Genomic DNA, 27667 nt, shown 5'->3' on the forward strand with positions numbered 1-27667 from the left:
TTCCTGCTGCTATGTGCAGGAAGAAGGATGTGTTTACTTCCCCTTCTGTCATGATTGTAAGTTTTCTGAGGCCTCCCCAGCCATGCTGAACTGCGAGTCAGTTAAACCTCTTTTCTTTATAAATTACCCCACCTTGGGTATGTCCTTATAGCAGCATGAGAATGGACTAATACAATAACATTTCCACTGGTGCCAGACTCCCAGATCCTGGCAACCTTGTGTCTGTGTTCTGCCCTAAAGCTCTTGCAGCATACATTGTTATTTATACATAATAATGTACAGGTTTCATTTATAGTATTTTTGGGGTGATTTGGGGGAAATTTTATTTTGACCTAATTTTACCATCACTCTGATTTTGGCATCTCCCTGACTAATAACCTACAACTGGCCTGAATTTCATTCTTGCTCCTGCCAGGACATGTCAAATGAAGATCAGAAATGCCCCCACCCCAGTGCTTAAAGTAACGTATCTTTTTCTTTTCTTAGACAGAGTTTTGCTCTTGTTGCCCAGGCTGGAGTGCAATAGCATGATCTCGGCTTACTGCAACTTCCGTCTCCCAGGTTCAAGTGATTCTCCTGCCTCAGCCTCGCAAGTAGCTGGGAGTGCAGATGCCTGCCACCATGCCTGGCTAATTTTTGTATTTTTTTAGTAGAGACAGGGTTTCAACATATTGGCCAGACTGGTCTGAAACTCCTGACCTTGGGTGATCCACCCGCCTTGGTCTCCCAAAGTGCCGGAATTACAGGCGTGAGCCACCGCGCCTGGCCCAAAGTAAATAACCCATCTTATTCCTCAGAGAAGAGAGAGAATTTGAGCACACAGATATTTCCCTATTTGCACAAGATAGCATCAGAGAATGTGCTTATATTCTGTAAGGATACTTTACAGTTTTAATAGTTGTTCAGGCTGGGTGTGGTGGCTCATGCCTGTAATCTCAGCACTGTTAGAGGCTGAGGCCGGCTGATCATTTGAAGTCAGGAGTTTGAGACAAGCCTCACCAACATGGTGAAACTCTGTCTCTACTAAAAATACAAAAAATTAACTAGGTGTGGTGGTGCGTGCCTGTAATCCCAGCTACACAGGAGGCTGAGGCAGTGGAATTGCTTGAACCTGGGAGGTGGAGGTTGCAGTGAGCTGAGATTGTGCCACTGCACTCCAGCCTGGGCGACAGAGCAGAGTGAGACTCCATCTTAAAAAAAAGAAAAAGAAAAAAAAAAAAGAATTGTTCATAGTAAAGACTTTGTAAAAAGTGAAAAGTGCCATTTGAGCCTCAGTGTTTATTTAATACTAGACTGGGTGACCAGTGCCTGCAGACATGATTAGCACTGTGGAAGAGAGGGGCGCAAAGTCTGCAGCATCTTATGACATAGTCACTAATCAGGCATTTCTCAAGAGCTGCCTGTTAGGGTTTGCTTTTTGGATGACCTCACAGTAGGGTTTGGTGTTGGTTTCCTGGGCATGGGCCGTCAGTGTCAACTTTCATAGCACCTGCAGTTCAGGCTCTTGACCTGCAGGTGTTGCTGTAGACAGTGGGATGGTGACTTTGCCTTTGCTCGTGCTGGGATGCTGACAAAAATCTCTGAAAGGCTGTGTCAGTTCTGGGCTTTTCCTTTTAAAAATCACGAGCAGAATTCTTTAACAAAGAAGAAGGAAAATATGGTAGCACTAAGAATGTCAGTTGCTGCCTAGAAACTGTTGTCTTTGTCCTGTGTGCTTGGACTGGGTGTCTTTTTGTCCTTTGGATGAGGAACAGAGTGCTCCAACACTGTTGGTGTGCACTGGGCAGTGACAGGGCCCTGGGTCCAACTAGGCCATTCCTCCTGCCCTGGACAGGGAAGCGGAGTAGTGGCAGTGTACAAAGAGGGTGTCAGGGAACAATTTGACATATTAACCCCTTCTAGGACAAGCCCATTAGAACATAATACCTGAGAAAACTGTTCAGTACTTTCTCTTGCTTTGGGTAGTGTGGCCTTTGTGCCCAGTTACAGGGACCTCGGTGCTTCTTGGGAAGGGAATGGCATCATTTGGAAGATAAATTTCAGGTTTCCTAATAGTGTCCTTGGCAGATACCTCATCATCATCATCAGGCTGCTCCCTCCTGTCTTGGTCTCTGTAGGTATGGGCACTCTTCACTCTTCTCATCAGCAAAGTTTTTTCCAGTAGTTCATCCCTTCGCTTTCCCCAGCAGGAAACCCTGCCTCCTTGGAGTTTGCACTTCATTTTACATTATTCCTTTATGGCTGGCTGTGCCCACATTTTCAGTGATTAGGGGCAGAGACTTACTCAGCCTTTCTCACTTCCTGGTCCTGTGTGAGGTGACCCCCAGTGCATGCCGAATTCCATTTCTTAGTAACTCTTCTTTGGTTTTGCTTACTGTTTTTGCCCAGTCTGCTATAACAAAAATACTGTAGCCTGGGTGGCTTGTAAACAACAGACATTTATTGCTGACAGCCTCTAGAGGAGGCTAGAAGTCCAAGATCAAGGTGCCAGCAGGTTCAGTGGTGAGGGCCCACTTCCTGGTTCATAGACCTCTGTCTTCTCATTGAGTTGTCGCATGGTGAAAGGGGCAAATGAACTCCCTTAGGCCTGTTTTATAAGGCCACTACTCATATTCACGAGGGCTCTGCCCTTATGACCTAATCGTCTCCCAGAGGCCCCACCTCCAAATAACATTACTTTGGAGGTTAGGTCTTTAACATGAATTTTGGAGAGACACAAACATTCCTTCTATAGCATTCACACACCTATCATGACATCTGTGGCTCTTGATGTCTCTCGGGTGGGCTGTCAGGAGAATAGAAAGTTGCCTGCGCTCCAGGCCTGAGACTTCTTTCCGTGTGTAGGCTCACACTGCCTGAGAAATTTGGATTCCTTGTTTCATCTTTAAACAGCTTCTTCCTTTACTAGTCGAGGCTTTTTCAGGTGCCCATTGCAGGAGACCCCTTTGTAGAGTCACGGGGGCTTAATCAGAATCCCCTTCTCTCCATATACCCAACCCCATAGACTGTGGTGAGGACTGAATGAGACCTGCTTAGCATGATTCCTGACAGAGTGTGCACTCAAGTAGATACTAGCTATTATCATTACTATTATCTCTCTTAAAAAAGAAAAAGCTTTTCATTTTTCTTTCGGATTATACTCAATGTACAATATTTGGAAAATACAGTTAAGTATGTAAAGAAAATCCCTTCACTTCCTATTAACTTTTCGGGATATTTTCTATGGCTTTTCTTTTCTTTCCTTTCTTCTTTCTTTTCCTCTTCTCTTTTCTTTTTTGAGACAGAGTCTTACTCTGTTGCCCAGGCTGGAATATAGTGGAGCACGGCGCAATTGTAGCTCAGTGCAACCTCGACTTCCTGGGCTCAAGCTATCTTCCTACCTCAGCCTCCTGAGTAGCTGGGATCACGGATGTGTACCACCATGCCTGGCTAATTTTTAAAAAATTTTTTATAGAGACGAGACTCCCTGTGTTGCCCAGGCTGGTCTCAAACTCCTGGGCTTAAGAGATCCTCCTGCCTCAGCCTCTCAAAGTGCTGGAATTACAGGCATGAGTGTCTGTGTCCAGCCTGTGTTTTTCTTGTGCATGTAAACATATACATAAATACATGTATGTATATTTATAAAATTTTATTACACTTTGCCTTCTTTTATGCTGAACAGCGTATCCTGAGCATTTCCTGCATTCCTTTTGCTGATTTTGAATTTGTGATGTAGACCAACCTGGCCAGTATGGTGACAGCCTGTCTCTATTAAAAATACAAAAATTAGCTGGGTGTGGTGGTGCGCGCCTGTAGTCCCAGCTACTTGGGAGGCTGAGGCAGAAGAATTGCTTGAACCCAGGAGGCGGAGGTTGCAGTGAGCTGAGATTATGCCACTGCACTCCAGTCGGAGTGACAGAGTGAGACGTCTCAAAAAAAAAAAAAAAAAAAGAAGATGAATTCGTGATGTACACTGTTGAGTGTTGTCTACCTGAAGTGGCTCGTGTTCTTGGATGAGGGCATATGCTGCATATTATGCACTGAGAGAGAATAATGAATAGAAAGCCAGAGGTTGAGGGATGTCTGTCTGTTTCCCCTCAGATTCAGCTATCCATGGACCCCACCTGGGGATTGAGCCCTAGGCCACCTGGCTCAGTCTCATCTTGTGTCATAGCTGCTATTTCACCTTTCCAGTGATTCACCTTGAAACTGCACCTTCTTTAAGAAAGCTCAGGCATAAGAAGCCTCCAAGCGATTTGACTTAAAACACAAGTCAGGAAAACCTGATTTAAGTTGTTAGGAGGACTTTTAAAAAATTCTCACAAGAAACATTGCATTTTTATTTTGTATTTTGCAGTTTATTTTTATTTTGCAGTGAAGGTTATATGCTTCATTTTTAGAAAGCAGTGTTGAGTTTGCTGGATATTGAAGTTATATCAGAAAATAACCTGGTATCTTAACATTTTCACAGTTGGATGGGTTCGGGGAGCATGTGGTCAGGGAGGAGGAAGAGGATTGTTAGAATCATCTGTGGAGTTTTTCCCCTGGAAAAAATATGTATTTCCAAAAATTGAGAACCAATGATCTGCTTCCTTTTTACAGGTGAAGAAATTGAGATGTACAATGGTCAAGTGCTTTGCTTAAAATCATACATTTAGAAGGCAGGGCCAGAGAGTTATTGGGAATTGAAGCAGAACTACCTCATGGACTAACTGAGGATTTATTTGCATTGCTGTGTTAGAAAAAAGCAACTAATTACCATACTATCTGAGAGATACTTTTTAAAAACTAGCCAATTTCTTTTAAAATAGCCAACTTCTATTTGAATATTTTTCTGTAATAATAGTTCTTTTTATGCTAGCTTGGTTTTTTTTTGATGTTAGAAAGGTAATATATGTACTTCACAAAATGTTTATTAGGTAGAATTTGAAATACAAAAGACAGTAGACAGAAGAACATGACTCCTCATGTGCTCATTGCCCAGTTCCAATAGCAGCCTGCTTTTCTCCCTCCTGGGTTATTTTGAAACAAATTCTGCCTTGTGTCATTTCATCTGTAAATATTTTCAGCCACTGTTTAAACTTCCAGTTTTCTTATAGTGTCCTAATTAAAAGAAAGTTTTGTTTGAATCAGGCTACTAATAAGGCTCCAAACATCAATGCCTCATAGTCAACCCTCCGTTTTTTTCTCTCTCTTTTTTTTTTTCCCTCAAAATTTATTTGGTAAAGTAAATCAAGTTGTTTGTTTGTATTTCCCACTAGCTGGATTTTGCTGATTGTTACCCACGTGTAGTTTAGCATGTCCTCTGTCCTATTTCCTATAAGTTGGAGTTGGATTTAGGGTAACATTTTTGGAAGTTAGGAGACTATGTAATAGAAGCAGGTTCTTCCTAAAGGTAACTGTTGTCAATATCATCTTTTGCAAAATTTTAACATTTTATATGTATGTATATATTTTCCCTACTATATATAGTACACATGCACAGACAAAAGCACATCTGTGAGTGTTGCCTTTGTCATATCCCTGGAATGTGCTGTGAACCCTTGCACTAGATAATCAGCTGACACTGATTGAATACTTCCTGTTGCCAGGTAGCTTCTCCTTAGTGTACACATAGGTTTTTCACTGTCCTCACAACTCTTTGAGGCTGGTCTGTTGCCTTCCCATTTTGTAGTTTAGGAAACTGACCCAGGCTCATGTTGTTGAGCAGTGGAACCTAGTTTGCCTTTGGGTCGTTTGCCCTGAGATTCTCCGCTACGTTAAAATGCTGATGTTCATATTGTTTGGTCCATAAAACATAAAATAAAATAAAATGCTTGGGTCCTTGCTCTAGAGATCTGATTTAATTGGTCTGAGTGTGGCCTCTTCTGTGTCATGTCTGGATTTTCAGAAGCTTTCCAGGTGACTCTGATGTGTGGCCAAGATGTTTATTAACTGCCATGTAGTATTCTGCTGTGTAGATCTTATTATTTAATGAGTCCCCAAGGGGTGTGTACTTAAGTTGTTTCCCGTGTGCCAGCATCACAAATGATGTTGCAATGAATATGCGTTTAAGTGTCTCTTGGAACATGTGTATGAATATCAGCTAAATGAATTCCCAGAACAGGAATTACTGGGTCAAAGGGTATGGCGTTTGTAATTTTGATGGATGTTGCTAAATTGGCCTCAGGGCGTTTGTGTCAGTTTGTTCTCTCACTGGTAGGTTGCTAGGTTGTCTCAGAGTACCCGACCCCATCCTAGGTGTTAGCCAGAGTCCCTAACTCCTTTCTGGGCTACTGTTACCTTTTCTTCTTTGGTTTTCTTTGAAATGTCATTCACTTTTGAAATAGCTTGGATTTAACTTTGTATATGTTTCTGTATTTTTTTCCATTCTGTGTATTTACAAATACTAAACCATTTGTTCAATTTGTTAGTACCACACTATTTTGTTTCATAGCTTTATAATACGTTTTGGCACTTGGTGGAACTAGTGTTTAATCTTTTTACCCCCAGACTTTTCTCAAATATTCCCGTAAATTAATTTTTGCGTATGAAAATTCTGTTGAAATATTCATTGAGAATACATTATGTTTTGGATTAGGGAGAATTGACATCTTTACATTATTGAGTCTTTTGGTCTAAGAAAAGGTTATGTCTTATTTACTCAAGTCTTGCTTTATGTTCTTCTGTAGAATTTTAATCTTTTTATTCAGTAAGTCCTATACACCAATATTGAATTCTCTTACTGGTTTCTAATAGTTTCGCAGTTGATTTTCTTGGATTTTCTAGGAGTGCAGACTATTTCTTATTTATAGTAGTATTTTAGTAACAACTATATTTAGTAATACGTCGTATATGTATTTGTCACATTTAGAATTCTAAATGTAATTGTATTTTTTTCCTCCTTCTCAAAATTTGTTGCTGAGCAACTGGAAGGATGGAACTGGCAGCCACTAAAGCACTGGAGGGGAAGTTTCTCAGGGTTGATTGGGGTTGGTCACGGCTTCCATCAATCTGAGAAGCTGACCAGTGGTCGAGGTGGCATTACTGAGTAGGTAGTAGACACACGAGTCTGAAGTTCTGAGAAGAGTAGGGACCGGGATGGGCATTTGGAAAACATTAGCATTTAGATGCATTTAACCATAGACTGGGTAAGATCACCGAGGCAGTGAGGGTGGATGGAGGAGACAAACCTGAGAGCATTCCAGGAGCCCTTGTGACCGGTGTAGTAACCCCTCGATTAGACCTGTTGCTTCATCTCTGGTTTGTTCATGGAGTCCGGATGAGCACCTAAAATCCTGTGTCACTTTGTGAGTCTTTGTCACCCCTTGCTTCTAAGAGGTATATCTAAGGTCTGTGTCACTTCTACTCTGTAGTGGCCTCAGTGTATCCCTGGGTAGGTGATTCTGTGTTCTCCATCCTGTGAGTGGTGGCTGTAAACACTTCTATGTGTTTACACACTCCTATGTGTTTACAAAAAATCTCTATGTGCCTTTCCTGTGCAAACTGTCCTTTGTATGTCTTTTCTTGTGGCCATTCATGCTTGCCCTGCTCATTCTGTCAGCAGAGAAGTCAGGAGGAGGGGAGTGGGACTGACCTAGATCACCTGGCCCTGAGCTGGTTGTTACCATGTACAGTTGGCCCTCTGTATCCTTCGGTTCCACATCTGCAGATCCAACTAACCTTGGATTGAAAATACTAAAAAAGCCAAAACCATAAAAAATAACAATACAACAATAAAAATAATACAAATAAAAAATATTTAACAACTATTTACATAGCATTTTCATTGTATTAACTATTACAAAGCTAAAGATTTTTTTTTTTTTTTTTTTTTTTTTTTGAGACAGTGTCTTTCTCTGTCCCCCAGGCTGGAGTGCAGTGGCGTGATCTCGGCTCACTGCAAGCTCCGCCTCCTGGGTTCACGCCATTCTCCTGCCTCAGCCTCCCGAGTAGCTGGGACTACAGGCGCCCGCCACCACGCCCGGCTAATTTTTTGTATTTTTAGTAGAGACAGGGTTTCACTGTGTTAGCCAGGATGATCTCGATCTCCTGACCTCGTGATCTGCCCGCCTCGGCCTCCCAAAGTACTGGGATTACAGGCTTGAGCCACCGTGCCTGGCCAAGATGATTTAAAGTATACATGAGGATGTGCATATGCAAATACTATACCATTTGATATCAGGGTATCAGGGACTTGAGCATTGTTGGATTTTGGTATCCTTAGGGCTCTTGGAACCAGCGCTCTGTGAATACCAAGGGACAACTGCATATCTACTCGTTGGGTGTCGTTTGTCGTCACCATGCAAGGCAAGAACTTTGTTTATTGTGGATTCTACTGCCTGGCACATAGTTGGTACTCAGTAAACAGCTGAACAAATAATGACTGAAGTTAAAAGTCACATTGAAGATGATCAACCTTTGAATTTTAACATATCTCATGAATGCCACTCTTCAGTAACATTTAGTTTTTCTCGTATTTTCACATTTGTGTATGTTCCCTGTCTTCTTAGGGCAACTCAGAGTTGTACTTTAAACTTGGTAGTAGTTTGAACTCTTGTTTTGGTTTGGTCAAAGTAAAGATAAATAAAAATAATTAAAAGTTAAACTTGCTAGTAGAGTCCTGAGGCCACTTCTCTGTCTTCCAGCCATTGTGCTGAGCCATCAGGCTGTCGGCTGCCCCTTCTAGTTTTGTTGTTTGTGCTCTTGCCCTTCTTTCCCTTCCCTCGTTGGCTGCTTCCCTTGCAGCCCCTGAGTTACAGATGCCCAGGACTATGCAGAGCCTGGTCCACACAGGCCTTGTGCTCTCTGAGCCATGCTGTGAGGGAGTTGGAGTGACCTAAGTTTTTGTATCTCCTTTAATTAAGCCAAGGAATTTGCTGTGGAAGCAGCATCTGAGTGACAGGCTAACATTGGGGGGACCTTAAGCCGAGCCTGGGCGTATAGGCAGCTCTGTCCTGTAGAATTTGCTTTGAGACCCTTTGGAATAAGTCATCTCAAATGACTTGGCTGTGAGTTCTGTGAGCTGAGAAATCAGATTTGGAGCCTGTTATCTGGTCTTTAAAATAGCAGCTTTGGGATTCTGAAGCGTGAGGGTCAGATCTGTGGTCTGGCTGCTGGCTGCTGTGGTATGAAGTCAGTGTTCTTAGCTAACCAAAGACTAGCATATTCTCTCTCATATAACTGTTAATGTCTGTTTATTTTTTGGTCTTTTAAAAAAATCTTTGAATTTTAGATAATTCACATCTACCAAAAAAAATTGCAGAAGTCATGCAAAGAATTCTCAAATATGCTCTTCACCCAGCTTCACCAAATGTTAGAGTCTTTTATAATGAGGGATTACCATTAGCTCATCTGTAGACCTTGTTTAAATTCCGCGTGTTGAATCATGTCCTTTATCCTTCGCTCAGGGTTCAATTTGTTATTGTCATTGTATTTGTGGTTGTGTCTTTCTTCAGTCTCCTGTATCTGGGACAGTGACAGTTTCTTAGTCTTTTCATGACCTTGACAGTTAAAGAGAATTGGTCCTTTTTTTTTTCCTTCATTGCCATTTTTTTTTTTTTTTTGGTGGAATGTCCCTCATTATAATTTTGTCTGATGCTTCCTTATGACTGTATTCGTGTTATATATTTTTGGCAAGAATACCACAGAAGAATACCATGGTGGGCCCTTGGTGTGTCATGCCAGGATTTGTCCCATTCCTTCTGATGTTAATTGTGATCATAACTGTGATCATTTGGCTGAATGGATGGCTGCACATTTTTTCCACTGTGGAGTTATTGTGTTCTTTTTTGTAATTAATAAGTATCTTGTGGGGAGATAACTTTGAGACTAGATAAATATCTTGTTTCTCAGCATACTTTTACCATTAATCTTAGCAACCACTGATTATTCTTGCCTGAAACAATTATTACTGTCCTGTTTGCTAAATGATTTTCTATTTTTATCATTCTTTCTCCATTTATTATTTAGAATTATACTTGTCAAAAGACAAAATTATAACAAATTTAGTTTAAAGATCTAGTTGGCTTTTGTGTTTCTAGAATTGGGCAACATCTCATTCTATAAAATAAAATGAGTATTCCCATGAGCTGACCAAATGAGGTAGGTTTCATAGGCAGAAAAGGGCTGAGAAAAGCAGACACAGAGAACAAAAAGCAGATGGGTCGTTTCAAAGTCACTTCCTCATAGGATTGAAACGGAGGGGTCTTCCTTACCTGCTGACTCAAGTTGATCGAAATCTCCTGTTTTTTTTTTGGTTTGTTTGTTTGAAAACTGGCCCTTTTTAAAGTTCATTTTGATTATCTCCATTCTGGTTTGGTCTAGTGTGCTGGGGCCTTGTGCAGGAGCTCAGTCCAAAGCAAATGGACTGTAAGGACTGTAAGTTTCACATGCTGTAAGGAAGAGCTTTTCTTTCTCCTCTACTTATTTATTAGTTCTTGGTGTATGTCAGTGTGTATTCATGGATAGTTATTCCATAGGTTATGGTCCATTACTATTGTTTAATTGCTCAAGTGGCCTCTTCCAGTTGACTTTTCCTGTTAACATGTTTGCATCATTTTTCAAGCCCTTCTTTATTTTCTTGAACACTTCAGAAGTTCCAGGTTTGAGTTCTTTTCCTGCCTTGGCTGTGGAATGGACCCCTTCTCCAAGAAGTCCTTGGGTTTTGATAAGAGATTGAGATTACAAGCCAAGAGCTGGGCCTGCTGTGTTAGTTGGTGCTGTGGTGTCAGGCTTGTAGACTCTCCCAGTGGATGAGCAAGGAGGATACCTGTCTCTTGCCTTGTGGTTTGCTCCTTTAATCTCTGAAACTGTTACATTTATCTTTTTACTTCCTGACTCTAGTCTTTTCCCCCCTTTTAAAAAAATTATGTTATGGAATAAGAGTATGAATCTTGGAGTCTAGAAACCGTGCATGCAGTTGTTAGTCTGACACTGATAAGCTGTCTGGCATTGAACAAATTCTTTCATCTCCCTGGGCCTTAGTTTTCTTTTCTTTTTTTTTTTTTTTTTGCAATTTTTACATTTATTTAAACAGAAAACGTGCACACGAGCTGTCTACTCATTTTCTTTGCTGCGCAGCCTGGCATTGGGGTTGGTGACTCTGATGGCCAGTTGGGCAGCTCTTTCCACGATGGCTTTGCGGTTCTTGGAGGAAACATTGTGAGCGATCTCGGCACAGTGAGATTTGTTGCACATCAGCAGCACTTCCACCTCCTTGACGTTGTGGACCAGAAACTTCTGGAAGCCACTGGGCAGCATGTGCTTTGTTTTTTTGTTGCTCCCATAACCAATGTTGGCCATCAAGATCTGGCCCTTGAATCTTCTACGAACCCTGTTGTCAATGCCTCTGGGTTTTCGCCAGTTATGCTTAATTTTGACATATCGGTCTGACTGGTGCCGGATGAACTTCTTGGTTCTCTTTTTGACGATCTTGAGCTTCACAAGGGGTGTGAGGGCGGCCGTGATGCCGAGGAGGAGATGGCTGCCACCTCCGTACGCAGCGCCGAGGAAGAGAGCCTTTTCTTTTTTTTTTTCTTTCTTTTCTTTTTTTTTTTTTGAGGTCTTAGTTTTTTTCTTATATACAATAGGGTGATAACAATTAAAGGGCTGTTGTAAGGATTAAATGAGATAGTATAATTAAAGCTTTCAGTATAAGCTAAGTACTAGGTTTGGTTCTTGGATTCAGCAAGTATTTATGGAATACTTTTTTTTTTTCAGGGCCTTGGGGCAAATGGGGTTTAAGATTGCCAGCCTGCCCCAGTCTTTTGCCCCGTCCCTGCCGGGCCTCAGTGGGGACCTTGATCTCTGACCTGCCCCTTGATCAAAGAGCTCCACCTCTGACTTGTCCCTTGATCTGGGAGCTTGGGTTCTAACTTGGCAGCCTGGATCAGGGTGATCGGCCTCTGGCTGATGCAGAGGAACCTCTGGCTTCTCTTTCTTCCCCTTGAGCAGTTGTACAATTTGAGTCAGGAAGGGAGAGAGGATGGCTCGTTTCTGGCTACCCACTAGCAGAAGTTTTGGAGTGGGCGCTTTGCCGTTCCCATGTTAAATGAGCAGTTCTGATTCTGTCTGGGCACATTCTGCTTCTGAAAGCAAAATTTCACACCGATCTCTGTGGGTGGTATTATTGTGAGGACCATTGGAAGGGACTCTCCTTCCTTCCCTCCTTTTCTGTCATAACTTTTCTGTCTTTATTGACCCATTCTTCAGTAGGGATGAGATGCTGGTTCAGCAGGCCCTGTAATAGCAGCACACTCTGCCCTGCAGAGGCTGGAGGGAGTGACACCCAACCTTCTTCACCACGGGGGGCCGTTGAGGGTGAATGTGGGGAAGAAACCAGCCAGTGCCCCTCAGTCTTCACTGGTGATAGCTGAGCCACACCATAGATTTGGACCAGAATCTTCTCCCAAGGAGGGCCAGTGCTCTCTTCCCGTGACCCGCATAGCAGAGTCTGAAACACCAGTCTGAGTGGGTCACACGTTCCCTCACCTGATGGGGCTTTGTGACCTAGCGGTTCATGGGAAGCAGGGGTGTTTGCACACTTTCTCCCTCCTGCCGACTAGCATGCCTCCTGCTTTGCAGGCTCACCCAGAGCTTTCTATTCTGCTGCTGCTAGAGCTTCCCAATAAGTGGGTAGGTAGGACTAGCTGTGACCTAGAAAACACTTAGCATTATCCAAGTGTCCCTAGTGAAAAGCTGAATAAAGCAGGAGAAATGTCACTTCGGATGCTGAAGTTCTCCTAGGAGAACAAACTTCCAGACCTTTTGTTTCCCCTAATTTTTGAAGGCAGCATGGCTGAGCCCAGAACCACATGGCTGAATCTGGTACCAGAGTGGCTGGCAGGATGAGCACTTCACAGATTGGTGTGGTGACTAGCAGCCTGCTTCCTGAAGCCTTTGGGGCCCTGCTGACTGTACTGGGTCTTAAGTAAGAAAAACAGAAAACTGTTTCTCCCTCCAAGGAAAACAAGCAATAAACCCCATGTACATACCTCCCTGAGCTCTGAATAAGAAAGGAAACCAGGCATGGTGGCCCCGGAAGTGTTCAGGGCATATGGGTATGATCCCTTGCCTGAGTGGGTTGGCAGTGTCCTCTTGAGAGGCTTTTTGTGTCTGCTGAGTATTTTCCAATTTAGGGTGGCTCAGGGGATGGGATGAGGATTCTTCAACTTTTCCCTTGTTTTTTAGCTTTTTTCCTTCTCAAGTTGGCCCTAGGTGGCTGTCCCTGCTTCTGGGGGGCATTGTGAGCTTTACATTGGTGCAGTGCTGGCTCCTGGCAGCAAGCATCTGGCTTATGCCACTGAGATATCTCATGTGGGGTGGCTGTGCCACCCAGGCTTCCATGGTCCTGGGTTCACTGGTCATTTCTTTCCCAAAAGTATGCATTCACGAGGTCAGCTTTGTATCTTTGGGGCCAAGCATCTGTGATTTTGCTGCTCTAGCTTTTATTTAGATTTGACTCTCTTGTACCCCTCTTACCCTGGAATTTCCTATTTTTCCTTAAAAGTTTTTCTTTTTTTTTTTTTAACTGGTGTTTTGAAAAATGCTGTATGCATATATCAAAAGCAATTTGAGAAGTATGGGAGGGTGAGGGTGTGTAGTGGATCTTTGGTGGTCTTCTCACTCACCGCCGTGTCTGTGGCTCTGTTCTGCTCTACACAGAGAGGTGACTGTGTTTACCCACTCTACCCTAAGTGGCTGCTGTTACCAGTGTCTGGTGTACCGGTCAGGAGATATTCTATGAAAATACAAGCATACTTATCTATGCCTGTCTTCTTACTTTTTTCTTTTGTGGTTAATACAGTTTATTTTTAGACTGACTTTAGGTTCACAGCAAAATTGAGCAGGAAGTGCAGAGAGTTCTCCCTGTGCCCATGGCCTCCATGATTAATGTCCCACATTCTCTACTTTTTCAATTTTAACCTTTCCACAGATGATAATGGCTGTATACACTGCTCATCCACATCAGTCTCAGTGGGTGTCTGCTGTGTTCTCTAATGGCTGTTCAGAAGTTTCCCACTTCATGTGGACAGGCCTTAAGGTGTTGATGTTTTACTGTGTGAACTGTGCTGTGGCTGTCTGTGTATTCTCTCAGCCTCATTTCTGGTAGAATTATGGGAGAATGATGTGAGATGACTGTGAGATTTTTAAAATCACTAAAAGTTTCTTTATAGTAATATAGAGGAAAATTAGAAAATACATGTAAAAAACATTAAGATTAAGGAAATTTAAAATGCCCCCTGGAAATGTCCTGGGGATGTCCCATGCTCGTGTGGGGTCTAGGGCATAGGGCGGAGAGCAAAGCATATGTGTTTGAACTGGTGCTGCTGAGTGGAGCAGAGCACAGGTGTCAGCTTCTGCTTCCACCTTCGTTTGGGCCCTTCTGCTCCCCTGCCACTTCCCTGAGCCCTGCCCTGGGCTCTGCCCCCAGGATGGATGTGGGTTATTGTTTTTGGCACTGTAAGAGGAGGGAATTTAGAATAAGGAAAAGAGGATTGAGATTCTGTACTAAATGCCAGTGTTGTTGGGTGTCTTAATCTAAAAGCTGGAATGGCGATAATGCTCCTTCTAAAAGGGTATTGGTTCATAGAATAAGAAAAAATTAAAGCTTATGTAAAGATTTGGTGGGCCAGGCATGGTGGCTCACACCTGTAATTCTAGCCCTTTGGGAGGCCAAGGTGGGCAGATTATTTGAGGCCAAGAGCTCGAGACCAGCCTGGCCAATGTGGTGAAACCCTGTCTCTACTAAAAATACAAAAATTAGCTGGGTGTGGTGGTACATGCCTGTAATCCCAGCTACTTGGGAGGCTGAGGTGGGAGGATTGCTTGAGTCCGAGAGGTGGAGGTTACAGTGAGCCGAGATTGTGCCATTGCACTGGGTGACACAGCAAGACTCCACCAAAAAAAAAAAAAAAATTGTTGATCTAGTCAAGGTACCTTTCTCTGTGCCTGATGTTTTCTGAGACATGGGTGTATGATTTGTCTGGGCTATATCGTGTTCTAACCCAGAGGCCCTGAAATGAAAAAAACGTGTAATTTAACTCAAATTAATGGAGCTCTTTTTCTTTCTAGTTGGCCTGCTGTCACTTTGAGGGACTGTTATTTGGAGGAAGTTAATTTGGGAAATGATTCTTGCTTCATTTTCTTTTCTTTTCTTTTTTTTTTTTTTTTTTTTTTTGAGATGGGGTCTTGCTTGTTAACCCGGGCTGGAGTGCAGTGGCATGATCTTGGCTCACTGCAACCTCTTCCTCTCGGGTTCAAGCAATTCTCCTGTCTCAGCCTCCCAAGTAGCTGGGACTACAGGTGTGTGCCACCACGCCTGGCTAATTTTTGTATTTTTAGTAGAGATGGGGTTTCACCATATTGGTCAGGCTGGTCTCGAACTCCTAACCTCAGATGTTCCACCTGCCGCAGCCTCCCAAGGTGCTGGGATCACAGGCGTGAGCCACTGTGCCTGGCCAGGAAATGATTCTTTTGGTCCCTCATACTGCTTGTGAAGTTGTAGAAGTACTAAATTCCCATTTCATCCAGAAAATATATTTCTTTGAAAATATCCGTTGATTTTTTTTTATTTAGTAAAAATACATTCCTTTTGTAGATAGATAAAACTCAAGACCCCTTTGATCATCCCTCAAGCCCAGTGTTCTCCCAGAGATAACAGTTGTTCTTAGGCTCACCTTTTATTTATTTATTTTAATTTAGTGATTCCAGTTTTTAACGTTTAAGATTGCTGGTTGATTCTTTTGAGTGTAATATCCTTTCACACCACTCGGAGGCTGTTGATTGTGCCTGTTTTTAAGTCCTGTGTCTTTACTAACTCTGTGTTCTGCAGCATCACTTCTTTAGGTTAGAATTTGGTGCCCTTTTCTCAGGGTTTGGGGATACTTAGCTATGTATTAACTTTTAAATTTGAGGTTCCTGTTAGCCTGTCTGGATGCTGCATCAGTTTTCCAAAGTTGGTCTCTAGACATTGTTGGGGGCTTGGCTGGGCATGGACTATGTCAGCTGCTAGTTCTCAGGGATGGCAGGCTCCCTTCCCTCTGTGGATGTCAGCAGCTTGTCCTCCCAAACCAAGTGTCCAACTCTTCTTCTCTCTGGGTTTGATGCCACTTGGGTTCAAGTGAGTGGAGTTACATGTGTGTTTTGGGGGAGGGGCAGGAGGTCATTCCATTGTTATACCCTAACCACATTGTCCCTTGATACTCACAAAGACAAACTAGAGCGGCCTAGGGTTTCTGCGCATCTCTGCCTCCTGACCCTATCGGGGTCAAGACACACCCAGGCTGCACGTGTAGCCTTCGCTTAGTGTCTATATTCAGTGCCAGCAGCTATCTCATGAGGGCCACGGGCACTCATACAATGCAAAAGATACTGTAGATCTCTTGTATCTTTGTGTATACACACACACACACACACACACACAACAGCCTGGGTGTGTCTTGATTGGTAACCCAGAATACACAGGCAGTGTTGCTTTGGTGATGAGTATTTTCAAAGAGGCAATTACATTTTAGTAAAGGCCAGAATCAGACATGTTGTATTCCTGGAAAATTCATGATGTAATAAAAACATGCAAAAAATTATTTGGGTTTTTATCTAAAATTGAGTTAGGTTACAGGCTCAGATGAATGTTAAACAGCTTCTGTCTACTTGCATGTCTAATGGGATGTGTGAAGGTAGTGCAGGGCAGGGGACAGTGCCCATTGACTGCCCCAAGGACACCTAACGCTGCCCACACACTCCCAAACTCCCAGGAGGCAGGGCCTACCCTCCCTTTGAGAGCTGCTGATCAAGTAGGAGTTTTCTGTTTTCGCTCATATTTGAAAAGTTGGAATAATCTGCTTAATGATTTCTTTATTCCCTGAAAAGTTAAGCTAATAATATTGGTCAGTGTTTTCCTATTTAGGAACATTTTCTGAACATGTGGTTATTAGGGGATTTTAGAGTATAAGTTGTGTATCTGTTAATTTTTTCTGGGTAATTATGTGGTTGAGATGCTAGTGGCACACATTATGGTTACATTTGTTCAGTAACTGTAACTTGAGCCCTGGAAATTAGGCTTCTATAAAATTTCATAGCAATTCATGAAGTGTTTGTAAGCAAAATGTACCCAGTACTTGACTAAAGTTACCTTAAATATCCTTAAAGATAGAGAGGTAATACACATTTCTTTTTCTCTTTCTGTATGTGTGTACATATGAGAGAGAGAGAGAGTGTGTGTGCACATGTCCCTGATAATTCCTATCTCAGAGCAGTGGAAGGCCTCTGAGTTTGATAATATGCTTTGCATGTGCTATATTTGTAGACTGCCTCAGAACATCTCTTGGGGAGACTACCTGGGCTCAGGGACCACCTGCCTATGCACCTGAATCATGTGAGCCCTGATTTTGTTTACCACGGAGCCAGGCACTTGAACACTGTCCCATCCCAACTGTGTCCATCCCAACTGTGGAGAGCTTTTACACGGTCCACCTCCTTGTCTTCCAGGACCCCTTCCTCCCTCCTCCTTGGCTTCTGTGGCCCTGCACCCATGAAGGCCAGCACAGGCACCACCTTCTCTAGGAAGCATTTCTGACATTCGAGAAAATGAGCCTTCACGCAGTCTGGGTTAGGGCCCGGATCCCAAACTTTCTGTTTCTTTGTTTCCTCCCCCTTTCAACCATTGTGGCTGAGGTGTGGCCATACTGCATGTCACATGGCTGGTGAAAGACTCCTTTCTCTCTCTCTTTGGTGCTTCTTCACTTTCAGTGGTATAGGTCAGATTGTACCATGTGTCTGCGGCTATCTGACTCAATCATGGTAGCTTTTCTGTCCTTCCCATAGCATCCCTAACAGGCAGGAAATGATGTAGTCTTTATGAGTGTGCCTCCCCCCACAGGGAGACAGCCTTTTCCTGTTGCAGATCACACTGATTTTTAGAGAAGACTTCTCTTCATATGCAGCTTGCCCTTCTATCCTCCTATCCCATGTATATGTGGAGTACCTTCTATGATGTTTCAGGCTCTGTTCTAGCAGTCAGACATATAGAGTGGGAGATGCTCAAGGGGCTCACAGTTTAGGGGGAGCTTGGACAAACTGTTGCAATCCCATGTGATGAATGCAGAGGAAGGGTCCAGACCCATTTTCTGGAATGTCAGAAATACTTCCTGGAGAAGGTGATGCCTGTGCTGGCCTTCATGGGTGCAGGGCCAAAGAAGCCAGGAGAAGGGAGAAAGGGATTCCTGGAAGGCAAGGAGATAGAAGAAAGCATTTGAATTGTGTCCAGAGAATCCCCTTGGGAGGGGTATAGTCTTGAAGGAGCGTTTTGAGATAAGCAGAGTTGAGCCCGTCGGGTTTTTAGGCCTGTTGTCTAGGACCACCTAGGATATGTGGTAGGAGAAAAGAATTATCACACAGTACAAATACGTTTTTAAAAATAATGAAAGATTTTCCAATGGAGGAAAACTAAAATCCTTTAATGCAGATTTTGCAAAAAAGCATTTTTGCCAAGTGTTGACTAGTGTAGAGTTAATTCATTTGGAGTAATGTTTTATAGTATTTGTGAAATTTAGTATAGGTTAGAGTTAGTACTGGATCCAGGGTTTAAACTTTTGTTTTCTCTTTCCCCCTAAATTAAAGCATCCTATCCTTTTCATCTTAATTTCATTCATATCTTCATATTATGTTTTCGAGATAGCTGTTTATTTTTTTGAGGGGAAATAGTGACATAAATAGGTTTAGAACCTCAGGTGGCTTAAAACCCCAGATGTAGTCAGTGGTAAATTTTTTTTTTCTTGGTTAGTCTAGTTTTGGTGTTGGTAAGTATTATATATGCTGGTGGGTTTTTAAAAAGGGCACGTGGCAGAGTCTGGCATACTATTTGGAGTCTTGTGGTAGCTGCCCACTTCCTGCTAATGCAGTAGAGCATGTTCATAATGGCCTTCTACGCTTTCCTTCCTAGGGCAGGCCGTACTTAGTCATACCAGCTAAGAAATATGTTTTAAAATTTTAGTTAAACAGTTATGATGATAACAGTTATGATGATACCTTATAGTTTACTTTGCATTTCTTTATTTATAGAAAGATTACATTTTCTACACAGTGATTTACTGTTGGTATTTCCTACTTTGTTAACTCATTAACTTTGATGGGAGTCTGGATATTATCCTTCTGTAGAGTTTTACAAATCCTCACATTTTCTTATTCACTGCTTTTCTTCTATCAGTTGATTCACTGAATTTAGTGTGGGGATTTTACCACATCGATGCTGCCTTCAGTGATTTTCTTTATGTTAGATTTTAGAAATTTCTCTCTGCTTTAATGTTGTAGGCTAAATATACCATTCCATTGTCTACTAAAGGGCTCAAGACTGTTCTTTAATATTGTTTGATTTCTTTAAAATGAATTCCACTGTGACTTGATCAAGTTTTGTATTATACCACTTGGGGACTTTAACTGATATTATGTTAAAACTGCATATTAACTTGAAGAGTATGATCAGTTTTGTTCTCATTAAATTTTCCTGTTAAAAGGAAGCATATCATTCTGTTTTTGGTGGCTTCCTTTTTTCTCTCATTAAATTCAGTTACAGAAAGTTGCCCTCAAGAATTATATACAAATCTCATGTGTCCTCAGTTCCATTAATAGCCATACAGTTAATGTTTGTGTTGCTTTTAGCAATGGTATCTTCTTCTCCACCATATGTTACAGTTGTGTGACAGGAAAGCAGTTGTTTAATTAATTACAAAAGTAATTTGGAAAATTTGGAAAATAGAATTATCCAGTTCTATCACTATTATTACCTTGTTCAATTTTCTTCTGATTAAAACAATTATATTTGCTAGTTCTTTATTAGACAATTATAATATTAGAAAATACATGGCCACAGGGCTAGGCGTGGTGGCTTATTCCTGTAATCCCAAGACTTTGAGAGGCCAAGGCAAAAGGATTGCATGAGCCCAGGAGTTCCAGACCAGCCTGGGCAACATAGTGAGATCTTGTCTTGAAAAATTAGCCAGGCGTGGTGGCGCGTGCCTATAGTCCCAGCTATTCAGGGGGCCTAGGTGGGAGAATTGCTTGAGCCCTGTAGGTCGAGGCTACAGTGGGCCATGATCGTGCCACTGCACTCAGCCTGGGCAACAAAGTGAGGCCCTGTCTCAAAAAAAAAAAAAAAAAAGAAAAAATTAAGAAAAATCCATCTACAACAGAGTATATATAAAAAAATACTTAGGAATAAATTTTTTAAACTCCAAAACTAATAATACTCCCAAAACAACACAACATTGTTGAAAGGAATTTCTTCTTTATAATCCTGCAGCCAGTGTCAATATACTGTGAGATGTCCTTGCACACCTTTCTCCAGGCTCATACACATGCTTGTATGCGTGTATACACATCACCACACACACGCACACACACACACACACACACACACACACACAGCACTCCCCCTTTCTAGTCCTGCAGCCAGTGTCAGTATACTGAGATGTGTCCTTGCACACCTTTCTCCAGGCTCATACACATGCTTGTATGCATGCACACACATCACACCAAGTGCACATGGCACACCATACCAGACACACATATGGTTTTAAAAACTTGAGATATAGTTCACGTATCTTAAAATTTGTACTTTAACATGTACAATTCAGTGTTTTTCATATATATACAAGGTTGTGTAACTACCGCTATTATCTAATTCCAGAACTTTTTTTTTTTTTCGAGATGGAGTTTCACTCTTGTTGTGCAGGCTGGAGTGCAATTTCACAATCTCGGCTCACTGCAACCTCCGCCTCCCAGGTTCAAGTGATTCTCCTGCCTCAGCCTCCCAAGTAGCTGGAATTACAGGCATGCTCACCATGCCTGGCTAATTTTTTGTATTTAGTAGAAACGGGGTTTCACCATGTTGGTCAGGCTAGTCACAAACTTCTGACCTCAGGTGATCCACCTGTCTCAGCCTCCCAAAGTGCCAAGCTTACAGATGTGAGGTACCACGCCTGGCCCCAGAACATTTTTATTACCTGAAAAAGAACTTTGTATGCATTAGCATTCACTCCTCATTTTCTCTCAAACCTCCCAGCCCTAGGCAATTACCAGTCTACTTTGCCTTTGTAGGTTTGCCAGTTCTGACATTTCATATAAATGGAATCATATATTATGTGGCCTTTGTGTCTGGCTTTTCTCACTTAATGGAATGTTTTCAGGATTCATCCATGTTGTAGCATGTGTGAGTACTTCATTCTTTTTATTGACAGAATAATATTTTATTGTATGGACATACTTCATTTTGTTTATTCATTGGTTGGTGGACAGTTGGATTGCTATTATGAGGAATAGTGCTGTGAACATTTGTGTACAAGCTTTTGTGTAGACATATATGTTCATTTGTCTTAGGTATATACCCAGGAGTATAAATACTGGGTCCTGTTAAACTGTATGTTTAACCTTTTGAGGAAGTGCCAGGCTGTTTTCCAAAGCAGTTCCACCATTGTACACCAGCAATCTATGGGGATTCCAATTCCTTCACATCCTTGCCAAAACTTGTTATCATCTATTTTTTTTTGATTATGGCTATTCTAGTGGGTATGAAGTGGGATCTCATTCTAGTTTCCATTTGCATTTTCTAGTAACTAAAAATGTGTATTTTTTCATGCCTTATTGGCTATTTGTGTATCTTTGGAGAAATAACTATTCAAACTCTTTAACCATCCTTATATAGTCTAGATACAAGTCCCATATTACATATATAATTTACAAATATGTTTTCCCATTAGTTTCATAGTTTAAAACATTTATTCCTAAGTATTTTATTCTTTTTTGATTCTATTGTAGATGGAATTTTTCTTAATTTCATTTTCAGATTGTTCATTGCTAGTTTATAGGAATACAATTGATTTTTGTATAGTGATCTTGTAACCTGCAACTTTGCTAAATTTGTTTATTAATGCATAGTTTTTGGTGGATTCCTTAGGATTTTCTGTATACAAGATCTTTTCATCTGCAAACAGATAATTTTACCTTTTTCTTCTCATCTGGATACTATTTATTTATTTTCTTGCCTAACTCCCCTGGCTAGAACTTCTAGTACAATGTTTAATAGAAATAGTGAGAGTAGGCATCCTCGTCTTATTCCATTCATCAGGAAAAACGTCTAGTGTTTCACCATTGAGGATGATGTGAGTACAGTCCTTACTTTTTGTTAAATCTCATGATTTAGTTGACAGAATCCTCTAGTAACCTCGCTAGAAAGTGACCATGACACAGAAAGTTTTTGAGACTCATCAAGGGTCACCAACTTCCTTGATTTGCCTGGGATTGAGAGATTGTTGGGACATGTGAGTTTTAGGTTTTTTTTTTTTTTTTAACCAGGTTATATCTGGGTAAATAGTTTACCTAGGACTGAGGGAATTCCCAGGATGTGGGACTAATGGTGCTGAAGCCAGGAAAATCCTGGACAAACCAGGACGAGCTTGTTACCCTGCCACATGCCTGAAAATGCTTTTTTTCTATCTTTATGTTTGATCAATAGTTTGAATCTGTAGAGCTTAAGATTGGAAATATTCCCTGCATTCATCCATTTTCTTTTAGCTTACAGTTTGACCCTTAGGATGTAATACTTTTTTTTTTTTTTTTTTAGGACTGGTCTTGCTCTATCACGCAGGCTGTATTGCAGTGGTGCGATCATGGCTCACTGTAGCCTCAACCTCCTGGGCTCAAGCAATCCTCTCACCTCAGTCCCCTGAGGAGCTGGGACCATAGGCATGTGCCACCATGCCTAGCTAAAGTAGAGATGAGGCCTTGATATATTGCCTAGGCTGGTCTCGAACTCCTGGGTTCAAGCCGTCCTCCCATCTTGGCCTGTCAAAGTGTTCAGATTATAGGTGCGGGCCACCGTACCTGACCCTGATCATGCTTTTGATATGACAAGTCAAGTGCAATAGTGAGAAGTGGGGAAAGAGTAGAACAAGGAGTTTGCTCGAGTTTAACCTTGTGCTGGTTCTTGCTAGGCCTTTAAAGCTGAAGATTCATGTCTTTCATATCAGAATTCAAGAAATTTCCTTAAATTCTTTCTGGTTATCTGCTTTCCTTTATTTTCTTTGTTCTCTGGTTCTTCAGTTATTCAGATATTTGATCACTAGTTTCATTTTTCTAAATTTTTTTTCCTGTATCCTGTGTCTCTGACTTTTTATTCTTTTTGTGGGGAAAACCCACACATGACTTCCTTGACTGTGTTCTCTAATCCTGGTGTTGAGGTTTTTTTTTCTTTGCTATCATTATTAGTTTCTAAAAGCTCTTTTTTTGTTTTCTGGAAGTGATTGTTATTGTTGTTTCTTAAGCAATATTCTTTACTTGGTTCAAGGCTGCAAAGTTGTGTCATTGTTCTGAGCAGGTAGACACATGCTCTCGTGCTCTTACACATGTGTTCTTACACTCACATTTACCTGCCCTAAGGCACACTCACATGCACTCACACACTTGCACTGTCATGCACACTCTCAATGCATACTCACATGAGCTGTCACACATATATACACACACAATTTCTCACACACATGCCTGAAGGATTGGGCATGGAGGGAAAGAGGGAAAGGTTTTGTGTGAGGAGCTTGTGGAAGAGGTAGCAGTCCTGGGCCAGACTGGCTGGGAGGATGTCGTGAGCTGGGAGATGTGCAGTGATGGGAAGGAAGAAGTGAGGACTACAGGCCTTGCAGGAAAACAAGCCTGATCGCTAATAAGATGTGGTGACAGATTAGCGTGTGAACTGTGGATGGGAAAGGACCCTGTGCAGTGCCATACGCACGCCAAATATTGTTATTCTTTATGCACATAAGAAACATGTGATTGACTTCAGCTAGGAGATAACTGAGATGTAGTGGAAGGGACCAGCAGACAGTTGGAAATGTAGTCTGAAATTTGGGGAAGAGAAGCAGAAGTTGGAACTTGATGTGGGAGTCAGCATCTTACAAGTGGTAGTTGCTGTCTCTGAAGGGAGAAGGATAGAAGTCAATGCTCAGATGGGAGAGGTCCATAATTATGGGGCAGTTAAGAAGATGAGCTTGTAAAGAAGGATAAGATAAAGGAAAAAGCAAGTCTGAGTATTCCAAATCAAAGATTTAAAAGAAAGGGTGTGTGTGTGTGTGTGTGTGTGTGTGTTTTGAGACATGGTCCCGTTCTGTCACCCAGGCTAGAGTGCAATGGCATGATCTTGGCTCACTGCAGCCTCGACCTCCTGGGCTTAAGCAGTCCTCCCACCCTCAGCCTCCGGAGTAGTTGGGATCACAGGTGCATGCCAGTGTGCCTGGCTAATTAAATTTTTTTTTTTTTTTTTTGTAGAGATAGGGTCTCATTATGTTGCCCAGGCTGAACTCCTGGGCTCAAGTGAGCCTCCCGCCTTGGCCTCCCAAAGTGCTGGGATTATAGGCATGAGCCACTGTGCCCAGCCTAAAAGAAAGTTTTGAGAAGTACTCAGTCTAACCTGAGCTGAAAAACAGTTTAAAGGATTGACACTGGGTGTGGCCCAGAGGACCAGGTCATAGAGGCAGCTGGCATAGCTCACGGAGGTGGTCGAGGTTGGCCTCAGTGGTTATATGCTATGAATGAAGAGCAGATGAAAGGATTTCAATTCAGTCATTTAACAATAATTTGACCAAACTTGATACTGGTAGGAAGGTAGACCAGGAGATCATTCTATTCTTGTGCTCTTTGCAAACTATTTTGACATGGGAGTTTTTATTTTTTTATTTTTATTTTTATTTTTGAGACAGAGTCTCACTCTGTCGCCCAGGCTGGAGTGCAGTGGCTTGATCTCAGCTCACTGCAAGCTCCGCCTCCCAGGTTCACGCCATTCTCCTGCCTCAGCCTCCCCAGTAGCTGGGACTACAGGTGCCTGCCACCATGCCCAGCTAATTTTTTGTATTTTAGTAGAGATGGTGTTTCACTGTGTTAGCCAGGATGGTCTTGATCTCCTGACTTTGTGATCCGCCTGCCTCGGCCTCCCAAAGTGCTGGGATTACAGGCGTGAGCCATCATGCCCGGCCTTTATTATTTTTTTTGAAACAAGGTCTTGCTCTGTCGCCCAGGTTGGAGCGCAGTGGCACAACCACAGCTCACTGCAGCCTTGACTTCCCGGGCTCAAGCAGTCCTCCCATCTTAGCTCCCAAGTAGCTGGAAGCACAGACATGCACCACCACACCCAGCTAATGTTTTTATTTTTGTCGAGATGGGGCCTCCCTGTGTTGCTCAGGCTGGTCTTGAACTCCTGGGCTCAAGCAGTCCTACTCCCTTGGCCTCCCAAAGTACTGGGATTACAGGTGCGAGCCACCATGCCTGGCCAAGCTTTTATTATTTACATTTAAAGATGTTTTAAAATCCCAGCATGTCGGCTTGTGACGTTCACCTTTCCTGTGTGCCTACCTTTCCTGCAGCTTACTGTGTTGTTTGTGTCAGATATTACCTGGATCTGTGATTGCTGAATAGATGTGCTGCTATTCAAAGCCATGGAGGTCCTGCCAAGTCTTAACACCATTTTAACCTTCATCTTGGGGTTAGATGTACAGAGTTATAGGAGCAGGAAATTAAAGTCCAGAAAAAAATTCTTAAAAATGATTTAGTGCTTTCTCCTTTGCTTTGGAATCCTGTTTCTAGCAATAGTGAGCTTATCTTCCAAAGAAACCACTATGGGATTCTATGGACATCGTTTATTTTTTATTATTATTATTATTATTATTATTTTTTTTTTTTTGAGATGAAGTCTCACTCTGTCACCTAGGCTGGAGTGCAGTGGTGCAATCTTGGCTCACTGCAACCTCTGCTTCCCGAGTTCAAGTGATTCTCCTGCCTCAGCCTCCTGAGTAGCTGGGATTACAGGCACATGCCACCATACCCCGCTAATTTTTGTATTTTTAGTAGAGATGGGGTTTCACCGTGTTGGCCAGGCTCGTCTCAAACTCCTGACCTCAGGTGATCCGCCCCCCTCAGCTTCCCAAAGAGCTGGGATTACAGGTGTGAGCCACTGCACCTGGCCAACATTGTTTATTTTTAAAGTCACTTCTTCCCAGCCGTCTGAGCTGTTATGTGGAACTGTCCTGTGCCTCCATAACAGTAATTGGGTTTTTGGGCTGGGAACAGAACGTCCCTGAAATCCAACAGCTGACTTTTCCTCAGAATTGCCCAGAACAGCAAAGATGGAGGAAGTCAATGTGCAAAGGACTTTTAAAGCATAACATCAAAGGAGCTACAGTTTAATGAATTTACATTTATGGCCCAAGTGATATCAACCTTTTGTGTGTGTGAGTTCTCTCTTAATTGAATCACAGAGCAGCCACATGGCTGGTTCTTGTCACCTGGCCAGGCCAGTCACTCTGATGGCCTTCCCTGGCTTCTGACTTGATTATATTTTAAATCAAACCACTCATCACAAATGAGTGATCTTATGACCATTTTTGTCCTCTCCCAAAAACATTTAGAAGGAGGTACAGAGTCAGAATCCCGAGCTCCTGTCTGCCTGCAGCCAGCTCCTGTGCTTTGTCGGCTTCCTGGGATACATGCCCATCCCAGGAAGAAGCTCCTGTGAGATAGTCCTGGTGGAGTGCCTGTGTCTTCAGCGTGTCCACACCCTGGCCTTGCCTGCTTAATTGAGTAAAGGAGTCCCTTCTCTTTTGTCTCTGAGACTTGGGCTCTGTTGCCAGGCCGGAGTGCAATGGCACGATCTCAGCTCACTGAAGCCTGCTGGCCTCAAGCAGGCCTCTTACCTCAGCCTCCCAAGTAGCTGGGATCACAGGGGTGCGCCCCCATGCGCAGCTAACTTTTGTATTTTTGTAGAGATGGGTTTTCACCATGTTGGCTAGACTGGTTTTGAACTTCTGAGCTCAAGCGATCATCCTGCCTTGGCCTCCCAAAGTGCTGGGATTACAGGTGTGAGCCACTGTGTCTGGCCATCCCTGGGACTCTAACTCCTGTTTGCGTGTCCCTGGGACTTGGGATGAGCTGTCTCCCTCCTGGGCTGCCCTTGACTGTGGTTTGTATTTAGTTTTGAATCAAGGCAGCCACCATCCTTGTAGCACAGGGAGGACATTTTTGCCCTCATCAATGATACTTTCTCTTGACTGCTTTTTTTTCCTTCTCTACAGATGACTTTTCTCCACAAATGGCCTTTGATTTTATTCATGAGATCATTCCAAACATAGTGAATACTTTGTTTCGTTTTTTCTCTCAGGTGACTCTGTCAACCACCAAATACTAACTCTGGCTTCCTTTCCTCTTTTTATCCTTCCTCTTTGCCCACCTTCTTTTCAACTTAGTCCATTTTGTTTTCTTGTGTACTAAACTGCATGTATTTAAAGTACACAGTTTAATAAGTTTTGATGTATGTACACCCCTATGAAACCATCACCACAATCAAGCTAATGAACAGTCACCGCCCCCAGAAGTTTCTTCGGACTCCCTCCTGCTTCCCATCCTTCCACCTCCATTCCCATCCTTAGGCAACCACGGCTCTGTTTTCTGTCACGATAGATTACATTTCCTAGAATTATATAAATGGAATCATATAGTATGTACATTAAAAAATTATTTAGTTTCTGAAAATTGCAGTAAAATACATATAAAATTTACCATCGTAACCATTTTCAAGCGTGCAGCTATGTGACATTAAGTACATTCACATTGTCATGCAACCGTCATCGCCATTGAGATCCAGGACTTTTAAAAGTCTGTTCTCAAACTGAAA

General features: G+C 42.3%; 2 protein-coding genes across 3 annotated transcripts in view; one reads left to right on the forward strand and one right to left on the reverse strand.

Annotated features, from left to right (window-relative positions):
• Positions 1 to 27667, forward strand: part of NUDCD3 (NudC domain containing 3) — a 107129-nt gene that overhangs the window by 11875 nt on the left and 67587 nt on the right. The gene's annotated exons all lie outside the window — the stretch shown is intronic.
• LOC129490488 (large ribosomal subunit protein eL32-like) lies at positions 10961 to 11580 on the reverse strand (the record flags this gene model as incomplete). The annotated part of the gene is made up of 1 exon (XM_055294413.2): positions 10961 to 11580. A coding segment is annotated over one exon (564 nt), but the record flags the coding sequence as incomplete, so codon positions are not given.

This window comes from Symphalangus syndactylus, chromosome 9 (assembly GCF_028878055.3).
Source record: "Symphalangus syndactylus isolate Jambi chromosome 9, NHGRI_mSymSyn1-v2.1_pri, whole genome shotgun sequence".
NCBI lineage: Eukaryota > Metazoa > Chordata > Mammalia > Primates > Hylobatidae > Symphalangus > Symphalangus syndactylus.